This window comes from Mobula hypostoma, chromosome 8 (genome assembly GCF_963921235.1).
Source record: "Mobula hypostoma chromosome 8, sMobHyp1.1, whole genome shotgun sequence".
NCBI classification, from domain to species: domain Eukaryota; kingdom Metazoa; phylum Chordata; class Chondrichthyes; order Myliobatiformes; family Myliobatidae; genus Mobula; species Mobula hypostoma.
This window is the reverse complement of record NC_086104.1, coordinates 16,518,643-16,531,601: the sequence shown is the minus strand read 5'-3', so window position 1 is coordinate 16,531,601 and position 12,959 is coordinate 16,518,643. Positions and strand designations below refer to the sequence as shown.

At 42.2% G+C, this 12,959-nt stretch overlaps 1 protein-coding gene across 12 annotated transcripts in view; it reads right to left on the bottom strand.

Annotated features, from left to right (window-relative positions):
- The window catches only part of cep170aa (centrosomal protein 170Aa), a 184,026-nt gene that overhangs the window by 100,659 nt on the left and 70,408 nt on the right, over positions 1 to 12,959 (bottom strand). For all 12 annotated transcript variants that reach the window (XM_063055504.1, XM_063055506.1, XM_063055510.1 and 9 more), the window contains 3 exons: positions 10,176 to 10,254; positions 8,431 to 8,489; positions 8,174 to 8,309 (listed from right to left, as the gene is read on the bottom strand). In XM_063055504.1, the coding sequence (XP_062911574.1) occupies positions 8,174 to 8,309; positions 8,431 to 8,489; positions 10,176 to 10,254 (274 nt within the window). The remainder of the gene's footprint in view (positions 1 to 8,173; positions 8,310 to 8,430; positions 8,490 to 10,175; positions 10,255 to 12,959) is intronic.

Here is a 12,959-nt window from a genome sequence, read left to right as displayed (position 1 = left end):
TTGGTCCTCCCAAAGTGCAACACCTCACACTTGTCTGCATTATCTGCCATTTTTCAGCCAGTCCAGATCCCATTGCAAGCTTTAATAATCTTCCTTGCTATCCACTACAACCCATTCTTGGTGTCACCTGCAAATTTGCTGATCCAGATCATTGATATCGATGACAGCACCGACCCCTGTGGCACACCACTAGTCACAGGCCTCCAGTCAGAGAGGCAACCATCTACTCCCACTCTGAACATCAGACCCTTTGACAGTGACCTGCCTAAGCAGGTCAGCCAAGGGAGTGACAGAGGCAGGCAGTGTGAGAGGAACCAGAAGCTTGACAAGAGAGCTGGGGTACTCGCAAGGCTGAGAGCTAATCCGACCAGATGGGCGATGCCATCACTTGTCCTGGTCAACATCCGCTCGCTAGATATTAAAATGGACTTACTGAGACTAAGAATGAACACACCGAGATGAGAAACTGCTGCACTCTAGCTTTCACCAAAACACGGCTAAACAGCATCATGCCTCACTTGGTGTTTCAGCTCGATGGGATGCCTCTGTTCTGCGCAGACAGAAACTCCCCATCAGTGAAATCCAAAGGAGGTGGAATCTATGGGTACATTAAACAAAGGTTGGTGCACAAACTCACCTGTGGTTAGCAGTCACTGTTCTGGGGAAATTGAGCACATTATAATTAAGCAACTACATTACCCGCTCAAGAGGTTTACTGTTACGTTCATCACCGCTGTCTACATTCTCCCCGAGCACCAAGGATGCACTGAGAGAGCTTTACAGTATCATCAGCTCTCTACAAAACAAGCATCTGGATGATGTCTTCATAATTGCAGGAGACTTTAATCATGTTAACTGCAGGATGTTTTACCCAAAGTCCTACAACACGGCACTATGGCCACTAGCAAAACAAACAGACTCCACAACATTTATACAAACAGATATAGTACTTACAAAGCCATCCCACATCCTCATCTTGCCTCTCTGACCATGCCTAGGATGCCACAGCACCATAGCCGTTAGTACATCGCCATTATAGCGCGTTCCAGAGGCGTTCCAGAGATTAGAGTTCAACTCCAGTGCTGTTTTGTAAGGAGTCTCAGTACGTCCTCCCTGTCGAATGCGTGGGTTTTCTCTGGGTGCTCTGGTTTCCTTCCACAGTCCAAAGATGTACCAGTTAGAATGTTAATTGTTCATTGTAAGTTGTCCTATGATTAGGGGTTGCAGGGTGGCATGGCTCGAAGGGCTGGAAGGGCCTATTCAGCACTGTATCTCAGTAAGATCACAAAAATCCACAGACTTCTTTATTTATTGCATCACCATAGCATAGTGGTTAGCACAACAATACGACAGCTTCGGCTGTTGAAGGATGCAACTTAGGTGCCAGTCTGTAAGGAGTCCCTGTACGTCCTCCTTGTGCATTTCCTCCCACAATCCAAAAGAAGGTGAACTGGTCGTTGTACAATGTCCCGAGATTAGGTTACGGTTCATTAGGTTTGTCGGTGGTTGTTGGGGTGATGCGGCTTGAAGGGCCGGAATAACCTGCTCTGCGCCGTGTCAGTAAGGTAAATAAAAATTTCCACAATGTTAATCCCAGCAATTTTACCAACCATCACTGAAAATGGAGAAACAGGTCAAGAAGACCATCATTGTATGACCCAAAAAGGCAATCTCTATGCTTCAAGACTGTTTTGAACTGACCACTGGCAGATGTTCAAAAAGGCTGTCACCAACTGAGTAGATACAGGTCTCAAGGAATATACCTGATCTGTCATCGACCACATCAGTAAGTGCACAGACGACATTGGAACCTCAAGAATGGTCATCTCACAGCCGAACCAGAATCACTGGCTAAATGCCGAGGTGCCTTCCCACTAAAATCACAGGACACTGCCTTCATGTCCAGTGACAGAACAGTTCTCTGAGCAACCAAGAGAAACCTCATCTTCGGCATCGAGAGGGCAAAGACCATCTACGCACAAAGAATTCAGATGATGCTTTGCTACTGCTTCTGCATGGGAGGTGCTTTTGGGGTGCTACTTTTTTATGCCATTCATTCCTTGGGGTTTTTCTTCTGTTTTGTGGATTCTGCAGAGTAAGAATGTACACTGTATACATTCTGTGATATTAAATTGAACCACTGAACACCTTTCTGACAACAATCCACAGAGTATGTGCTGGGGCATCAAGCTCATTACTGACTGCAAAGAAAAACAGCACAGACTGTACCACTGGTGCCTCCCCCCACCGCACCCCCCTCCCCACCAATGCTCTAAAACTTTTATACACGTTTCGAGGCCTGCAATACAACGCTGGCCATAAAAGTTATTTCACCCCACCCCCAATTCCCAGATGCGAGAAGGATTCCGCAGAGTTAATCCTCGTAAGGCAACCAGACCAGACAATACCCCAGGCTGAGTACTCAGGAAGTGTGCACAGCAGCTCACTGATGCTTTCACCGACATCTTCAACACTTCACTCATCCAGGCTGCTGTCCCCACATGTCCCCAATAGGCTGGTCCTGGACTTATTTCCTGGCATAACTTACCTATTACTATTTAATTATTTATGGTTTTATTACTGTTAAATTATTTATGGTGCAACTGTAACGAAAACCAATTTCCCCTGGGATCAATAAAGTATGACTATGACTATGCTTCAAATCAGCCACCATTATTCCTGTACGGAAGAACTCTACATCTTCAGAACTAAGTGACTATCGCACAGTGGCACTTCCACTGATTAAGTGCTTTGAATGGCTGATAACGGTATATATCACACACTCCGCTGGTGCCACACTGGGCACTTACCAATATGCTTACTGACAGAACTGCTCAATGACAGATGCCACAGCCTCTGTCATTCACCTGGCCCTGCCACACCTAGAAAACAAGGATACTTGTGTCAGAATGCTGGTTTTGGATTTCAGTTCGGCATTCAACACTATTGTCTCTCAGATCTTGGTGAACAACCACCTACTCCTCGGTCTCCTACTCCAAGTTCTAGGTCAATAGACCTCAGGTTATAGATCATAGAACATAGAATAGTACAGCACAGTACAGACCCTTCGGCCCACAATGTTGTGCCGACCTTCAAACCCTGCCTCCCATATAAGCCCCCACCTTAGATTCCCCCATATACCTGTCTAGTAGTCTCTTAAACTTCACTAGTGTATCACCACTGACTCAGGCAGTGCATTCCACGCACCAACCATTCTCTGAGTAAAAAACCTTCCTCTAATATCCCCCTTGAACTTCCCACCCCTTACCTTAAAGCCATGTCCTCTTGTATTGAGCAGTGGTGCCCTGGGGAAGAGGCGGTGGCTATCCACTCTATCTATTCCTCTTAATATCTTGTACACCTCTATCATGTCTCCTCTCATCCTCCTTCTCTCCAAAGAGTAAAGCCTTAGCTCCCTTAATCTCTGATCATAATGCATACTTTCTAAACCAGGCAGCATCCTGGTAAATCTCCTCTGTACCCTTTCCAATGCTTCCACATCCTTCCTATAATGAGGTGACCAGAACTGGACACAATACTCCAAGTGTGGCCTAACCAGAGTTTTATAGAGCTGCATCATTACTTCGCGACTCTTAAACTCTATCCCTCGACTTATGAAAGCTAACACCCCATAAGCTTTCTTAACTACCCTATCCACCTGTGAGGCAACTTTCAGGGATCTGTGGACATGTACCCCGAGATCCCTCCGCTCCTCCACACTACCAAGTATCCTGCCATTTATTTGGTACTCTGCCTTGGAGTTTGTCCTTCCAAAGTGTACCACCTCACACTTCTCCGGGTTGAACTCCATCTGCCACTTCTTAACCCATTTCTGCATCCTATCAATGTCTCTGTGCAATCTTTGAAAATCCTCTACACTATCTACAACACCACCAACCTTTGTGTTGTCTGCAAACTTGCCAACCCATCCTTCTACCCCCACATCCAGGTCGTTAATAAAAATCACGAAAAGTAGAGGTCCCAGAACAGATCCTTGTGGGACACCACTAGTCACAATCCTCCAATCTGAATGTACTCCCTCCACCACCACCCTCTGCCTTCTGCAGGCAAGCCAATTCTGAATCCACCTGGCCAAACTTCCCTGGATCCCATGCCTTCTAACTTTCTGAATAAGCCTACCATGTGGAACCTTGTCAAATGCCTTACTAAAATCCATATAGATCACATCCACTGCACTACCCTCATCTATATGCCTGGTCACCTCCTCAAAGAACTCTATCGGGCTTGTTAGACACGATCTGCCCTTCACAAAGCCATGCTGACTGTCCCTGATCAGACCATGATTCTCTAAATGCCTATAGATCCTATCTCTAAGAATCTTTTCCAACAGCTGAATCTTTTATCAGGATGCACCTTCCTCCCCATCATCCTTAACACGGGTGCCCCTACCAGGGCTGTGTGCTGAGCCCACTGCTGTACACACTGCTTACATGACTGCACAGCCAACCACCCAAGCAATCACACAATCACTGGAAACTGCATGGCGGCAGACAGGAAGGCTCTGCCAATGGGTAGTCAAAACTGCCCAATGCATCACTGGTACCAGTCTACCTGCCGTCAAGGAAATATATACAGGAAGGAGCTAGAACAAGGCCAACAACATCATGAAGGATCCCACCCACTCTGCCCATAGACTGTTTGTCCCACACCTATCAGGAAAGAGACTACAAAGCATCTACGGTAGGACCACCAGACTGAAAAGCAGTTACTTTCCCCAAGCGGTAAGGCTGATCAACACCTTCACCCACTAACTCTGCCACTACTACTTCATTTTTCATTAGTCACCTTACGTACAGCCTAGTGTCACTTTATGGACATACAATCAATCTATCTATATAAAGCTTTATACTGATGGTGTTTTTTATTATTATTATTTTTGTGTTATCTTTTGTTTTTTTTTGTACTGCATCGCATCCAGAGTAACAATTATTTCATTCTCCTTGTGCTTGTGAACAGGAAATAACATTAAATCTCTAATCGAAATACGGTCCATGACCTCAGTGCTGCTTTGCCTCACTTCCATAGACTGCTTCTGTCTCTAGAGCAAAATACAGATACAAAAATCCATCCACGGTCTCCCCTACTTCTTTCAGCTCCATGCATAGATAATCACTTGATCTTCCAGAGGACCAATTTTATCCCTCCTATTCTTTTGCTCTTAATGTACATACCCGTAGAAGTCCTTGGGATTCTCCTTCAACTTGTCTACTAGAGCAACCTCATGTCCTCTTTTAGCCCTCCTGATTTCCTTCTTAAGTATTCTCTTGTATTTCTTATACTACTTAAGTACCTCATTTGTTCCTTCCTGCTTATGCCTGTGATGCACCCCCTTCTTCTTCTTCTTCATCAGGGCCTCAATATCTTTTGAAAACTATGGCTCCCTAAATCTGTTCTCCTTGCCTAGTATTCTGACAGGAACATAAAAACTCCATACTCTCAAAATTTCACTTTTGAAGTCCTCCCATTTACCATGTACACAGTTGCTAGAATACAACCTGTCCCAATCCACACTTGCCAGATCCTTTCAGATAACATCAAAATTGGCCTTTCTCCATGTTAGAATCTCAGCCCAAGGGCCAGATCTATCCTTTTCCATAATTATTTTGAAACTAATGCCATTATGATCACTAGGCGTAAAGTGTTCCCTACATAAACTGCCATCATCTGCCCTGTCTTATTCCCAAATAGGATAGCTTGTACTGCACTCTCTCTAGTTGGAACTTATGAACTGATTAATGAAACTTTCCTGAACACATGAGGAACTCCATCACATCCAGCCCTTTTACAGCATGGGAGTCCCAGTCAATATGTATGCAATGTTCAAATCACCTCCCATCAAAACCTTAGATTTCTTGCGACAGTCTGCAATCTCTCTATATACAAATAAACTTGCTTACTTAGAAATTTTCTCCTCTAAATCCCACAGACTGCTGGGTGAACTATTATATTATTTAACCAATTTCCCCCGGGATCAATAAAGTATGACTATGACTATATAATCCCATTAACATGGTCATCCCTTTCTCATTCCTCAGTTCCACCATAAAACCTCAGTAAACAAGCTCTCCAGTCTGTCTTGACTGGGCACTGCCATGACATTTTCCCTGACGGGTAATGCTACCATTTCCCCTCTAATCCCTCCCACTCTATAAAGTGTAAAACAATAGAACCCTGGAACATTAGCCTGCCAATCCTGGCCCTCCTGCAACCACTAATAGCTACAATGTCACAGTTGCACGTGCTGATCCATGCCCTAAGCTCATCTGCCTTTCTTACAATACTCCTTGCATTGAAATACGCACAACTCAGAACATTAGTCCCACTATGTTCAATCTTTCAATTCCTGACTTTGTATTTAGGCTTAAACTTCTTTCCACACAACCACTTCACTATCTGCTCTGGCTTCTATCCTCCTGCAACTTAAACTGTACCCCCACTCACATGCAGCACAAGCAAACCTCCTGCTAGGATCTTAGTCCCCTTCCAGTTCTGGTGGAAACCATCTCTTCTGTACAGGTCCCACCTTCCCTCGAAGAGAGGTCAAATGATCTAAAACTCTGAAACCCTCCCTCCTGCATCATCTCCTTAGCCATCTGTTAAACTGGATGACCTTCTCATTTCTGGGTTCAGTAGCACATAGCACAATTAGCAATCCTGAGATCACAGTTCGTGCAGTTTTGGTCATCTACCTACAAGAAAGATGTCAGTAAGATTGAAAGAGTGCAGAAAAAATTTACAAGGATTTTGCCAGGACCTGAGAAAATGGGATGCAAGGGGAAGGTTGAATAGGTTAGGACTTCTTTCCAAGGAGAATAAGCGGAGGTTCAATAGAGATATACAAAATTACAAGGGGTATAGATAGAGTAAATGCAAGCAGACTTTTTCCACTAAGGTTGGGCGAGACTAGAACTAGAGGTATGAGTTAAGGGTGAAAGGTGAGATATTTAAGAGGAATATGAAGGGGAATTTCTTCACTCAGCAGGTCGTGAGAGTGTGGAATGAGCTGCCGGCAGAGGTGGTGGATGCAGATTCCATTTTAATATTTAAGAGAAATAGGGCCCGTTTCTATTACTCTATTCCTTCATGAATTTTCAATGCAACTTATTCTCCTCACATTTGCACAAGCCCAGTCATCCATCTTTAATAGTCAATTGATGTACCAACATCACGTCTCTCTCATGTTCTGGTTTCCTCCCATATGCCAAAGGAAATTCACACAGACATTAGGGAGAATATGCAAACTCCACATAAATATCAAAGGTCAGAATTGAACCCTGATTACTGTAGACACAACACCACAGTTTTGTTAGCTGTGCCACTGTCCTGCCTAATCTTGAAGGACAAATTCTAAAGATTTGCAAATACTTCAGAGACTTCTCACTATTTCCAACTCCAGTGTCTCAGCAAAACTAGTATGTTTACTTGTAAAGCACATGTACAACTAGAATTTATGTAATATGTTCCAAGATACTTCAAAAATAACTTAACATTAAGCAAACTGCCTTTTTAAAGTAAAAATACAGTAAAGTTTGAATAAATTCTGGAGGTACAAATAATAAATCGCTATATTACAGAATAAATAAATTACTTATATTAGTTATACATTGACATTTACAAGGAAGATTTGAAAATTGAGAAATTCCAAAGCAAATTTTCTCTAAGCATAAGAAACTCTAATTTTATTTTGGGCAGAGGTTATTTTAAGCTCCAAATATCTGATGTATTTTGGAATCAGTTTAACACAACTGATTTAATTACAGAATCTGCCACAGCACATCATGATGGATAGCTGAGATGATTAGCAACTTTTACAAAGTTCCAATTTAATGACTCTACAACTGAACAGTACAGCATTAAGTATATATAAATGCTAAACCATCTTAGTCACCTATATTTTATTATTTTCATCTGTTAATTATATTAATTGCTCCATATTCAGTCCCATTAAAATATAAATATACAGAATTTATGCAAAGTGAACTGACCGCATGCTCAGATACCTCCAACAGTGAGCATATGTAATAAACAGCCCCAAAGAGTAATAATGTGAAAGCGATGCATTAAAATTTTAATGCAATATTTTGCAATGACTGATAGGTACAATTAATAAGCAATATCTATCTAATATTATATTAAGTAAGAAGCAAAGTACCTGCAGCCTTGTGCAAATCTACTGTACTGACAATCATATCTGCTCTGGCCTCCACAGAACCGTCCATCATCTCCTTTGATTCTTCAGCCTCTGGAGGTTTCTGTGGTAACTGCAACTGGCTTGTAAACTTTTCATGCTAGAAACAAGATTCAGTTATTTCCAAAAGTTTTACTTTTAGTGCAGAGATGTTATGGCGTAATAGTACTAAAATGGATGCAGAACATTATATCGTGTAACTTAATACTGATAGCCCTTACCTTAAGTGCTTCTTCAGGGACTCGCAGTTCCCCTCTCACCACAGTAAACAAATTAGTATGTGAAGCATATTAAGGAAACTTGGGAACAAAAGAACAGCATGCAAATCAAAATATTTTTAACTGCTGAAAAGTAATCATCAGCATTTCTAATTGTTGTGGAAGGTGTGGCAGGAAAATCAGCTGTAGCATGATGTATAATGGCTAATGCCTTTAAATATATTTACAAGCAGTGCTATCACTGTTTATTAAAGAGACACCACTAGATAATGGCCCACATATCCAGACTGTTGATTAACAGAATTACACAGTAATCTCAAAAGGCTAAGAGTTGGTTTTATAAGCAACACACATCAAAGTTGCTGGTGAACGCAGCAGGCCAGGCAGCATCTGTAGGAAGAGGTGCAGTCGACGTTTCAGGCCGAGACCCTTCGTCAGGACTAACTGAAGGAGGAGCGAGTAAGGGATTTGAAAGTTGGAGGGGGAGGGGGAGATCCAAAATGATAGGATAAGACAGGAGGGGGAGGGATAGAGCCAAGAGCTGGACAGGTGATAGGCAAAAGGGGATACGAGAGGATCATGGGACAGGAGGTCTGGGAAGAAAGACAGGGGGGGGGACCCAGAGGATGGGCAAGAGGTATATTCAGAGGGACAGATGGAGAAAAAGGAGAGTGAGAGAAAGAATGTGTGCATAAAAATGAGTAACAGATGGGGTACGAGGGGGAGGTGGGGCTTTAGCGGAAGTTAGAGAAGTCGATGTTCATGCCATCAGGTTGGAGGCTACCCAGATGGAATATAAGATGTTGTTCCTCCAACCTGAGTGTGGCTTCATCTTTACAGTAGAGGAGGCCGTGGATAGACATGTCAGAATGGGAATGGGATGTGGAATTAAAATGTGTGGCCACTGGGAGATCCTGCTTTCTCTGGCGGACAGAGCGTAGATCTACGCCTATCTATGTCTATCCACGGCCTCCTCTACTGTAAAGATGAAGCCACATTCTTTCTCTCACTCTCCTCTTTCTCCCTCTGTCCCTCTGAATATACCTCTTGCCCATCCTCTGGGTCCCCCCACCTGTCTTTCTTCCCGGACCTCCTGTCCCGTGATCCTCTCGTATCCCCTTTTGCCTATCACCTGTCCAGCTCTTGGCTCTATCCCTCCCCCTTCTGTCTTCTCCTATCATTTTGGATCTCCCCCTCCCCCTCCAACTTTCAAATCCCTTACTCACTCCTCCTTCAGTTAGTCCTGACGAAGGGTCTCTGTCTGAAATGTCGACTGCACCTCTTCCTACAGATGCTGCCTGGCCTGCTGCGTTCACCAGCAACTTTGATGTGTGTTGCTTGAATTTCCAGCATCTGCAGAATTCCTGTTGTTTGAGTTGGTTTTATAAATTACATAAATTTTAGAAAACAAGCGAAATCTAATGAGATTACATGTTGTTTGGCACTTGACTCTTGACAAGGCCAAATTAAAATAATAATTAAAAATTCACATATATATATTTTTTTTAAACCCAAAAGTGCTATTTACTGGTAGGAATAGATGAGAGAAAAAGAAATACATTTAAAGAGAAGCTTGATGAATGCAAAGTAGATTGGAATAAGAGGATGTTAACACAGCAAGATAGAGAGATATAGGATGTTTGTGTGAGAATAAATATCAGAACAGACAAACCTGATTGAATACCCTATTTCTGTTTAGTAGGCTGCAGATCAATTTGTAAAATTTCAATGTTCACTAAGAAGGATATCATAACCAAATCGAAGTTTGTCATCAATCTTCAGAGTGATGTAGGTCTGCTCTGGTATACGGGTTTCATTTACGAATGTCTGTGAAAATACAGGCGTTTCAGTTAGGAACCAGTAACAGACTATTTCTCATACCTCAAAATACAATTTGTTAAATAGAATTGCTTTCAAACTTCCTGGATATAAACAAAGATAGTTAACTACAAAATTACATTTTTTTTAAAAACAGCAAATGGAATGATATCCTTCTTCCCCTCCCCCACCTTTTTATTCTCACTTCTTCCTCCTTTTCAGTCCTGAAGAAGGGTCTCGACCCAAAACGTCAACTGCTTATTCATTTCCGTAGGTCCTGGCTAACTTGTGGAGTTCCTCCAACATTTTGAGTGTGTGCTTTAGTTTTACAGCAAGCTTGAATGGAATGCACACAGTACCTTGTAAAAGTATTCAGCCCCTAACCCTTTAGTCACACAAATAACCAGAGATTTTCAATTACATGCTCCTTTTTGACACTGTAGAGCCCAAAATACAGGGAAAATTGTAAAGCATAAAAAACTAAATATTCAGAAACTGAAATGTTAGCAGTTCAAAAGTATTCATTCCCCTTAGTTGAACAACCTCTCACAGCCATTACAGCCTGTAGTCTTTTTGGGTAAGTCTCAATTAGCTTCTTACAATGTGATGGAGCAAGATTTGCCCATTCTTTCTTCCAAAATTGCTCAAGCTGTGCCAGGTTACTGGACAGTAATCTTGAGCTCTTGCCAGAGATGCTCAATCGGGTTAAAGTCGGTATTGCGACTGGGTCACTCAAGGACAACAATTTTCTTCATTTGAAGCCACTCCATGATTGCTCTAGCAGTGTGCCTTAGATCATTGTCCTGCTGAAAGATGAACTTCCTCCCCAATTCAAGCTTTCCGGTAGAGACTACCAGGTTTTTAAATCCAGAATCTCTATTTAGCAGCATTCATCTTCCCTTTAATCCTGACCAGATTTCCAGTCCCTGCTGTTTAAAAGCAACCCCATAGTATGATGGAAACTCCACAATACTTTACAGCAGGGATGGTGTTACCTGGTTGATGCACAATATTAGGTTTCTATCACATGCTTAGTGTTGAAGCCAAAAAGTTCCAATTTTGGATCAGCAAATTTGCTAATGATACAAAGATTGGAGGTGTAGTAGACAGTGAGGAAGGTTTTCAGAGCCTGCAGAGAGACTTGGACCAGCTGGAAAAATGGGCTGAAAAATGGCAGATGGAGTTTAATACAGACAAGTGTGAGGTATTGCACGTTGGAAGGACAAACCAAGGTAGAACATACAGGGTTAATGGTAAGGCACTGAGGAGTGCAGTAGAACAGAGGGATCTGGGAATACAGATACAAAATTCCCTAAAAGTGGCGTCACAAGTAGATAGGGTCGTAAAGAGAGCTTTTGGTACATTGGCCTTTATTAATCAAAGTATTGAGTATAAGAGCTGGAATGTTATGATGAGGTTGTATAAGGCATTGGTGAGGCCGAATCTGGAGTATTGTGTTCAGTTTTGGTCACCAAATTACAGGAAGGATATAAATAAGGTTGAAAGAGTGCAGAGAAGGTTTACAAGGATGTTGCCGGGACTTGAGAAACACAGTTACAGAGAAAGGTTGAATAGGTTAGGACTTTATTCCCTGGAGTGTAGAAGAATGAGGGGAGATTTGATAGAGGTATATAAAATTATGATGGGTATAGATAGAGTGAATGCAAGCAGGCTTTTTCCACTGAGGCAAGGGGAGAAAAAAACCAGAGGACATGGGTTAAGGGTGAGGGGGGGAAAGTTTAAAGGGAACATTAGTGGGGGCTTCTTCACACAGAGAGTGGTGGGAGTATGGAATGAGCTGCCAGATGAGGTGGTAAATGCGGGTTCTTTATTAACATTTAAGAATAAATTGGACAGATACATGGATGGGAGGTGTATGGAGGGATATGGTCCGTGTGCAGGTCAGTGGGACTAGGCAGAAAATGGTTCGGCACAGCCAAGAAGGGCCAAAAGGCCTGTTTCTGTGCTGTAGTTTCTATGGTTTCTATTGTCTCATCTGGCCACAAGATTTTCTTCCACATCTTTATAGTGTCTTTTAAGTAGCTCTTTACAGGCAAGGATATGCTTTTTTTTTCCAGAAAACCTGGGCTTCTTCCTTGCCACTCTTCCATAAATACTCTTTTTGTACAAGGCCTTAGATATTGTGGAGCCATTTGCAGCCACTGACTTCTGCGGCTCACCCTGAGTGACTGTTGGTGTCTCAGTAGCCTCTTTTACAAATGCCATTCTTCTCCGGCAACTAACATTAGAGAGGCAGCTTGACCTAGGTAGTGTAGCTGTGGTTTCACATTTTTTTTCCCACTTTTTTTTAAAAGATGGACTGCACTGAGCTCTGAGGTATGTTAAGTGCCTTTGAGGTGGTCTTGAACCCTTTCCCAGATTTGTGCTTTTTTATTATAATTTCCCTGACATGTCTTGAATGCTCTTTTTTTCCTTCATTTTGGTTTGATCTGTTGAAAATCTACCCATGATCATTGAAAGCAGGTGATCCTTCAATTTTCTACATCAACAAATTGGGTGAATTGGTAAAGTAATATACTGTATTGCATTAGTGGAAAGTTAGCGTAGTAATTATAAAGGAGATGATCACCTTTTCAGCCTCACAATATTGATTTCTAATTTTTAGTGAATTATTGACAGGTTTTGGAATTTTTCTTTTGATTTGACATGATGCACAATGTTTTGTAGATTAGTTAAAAAACCCTACTTCAATA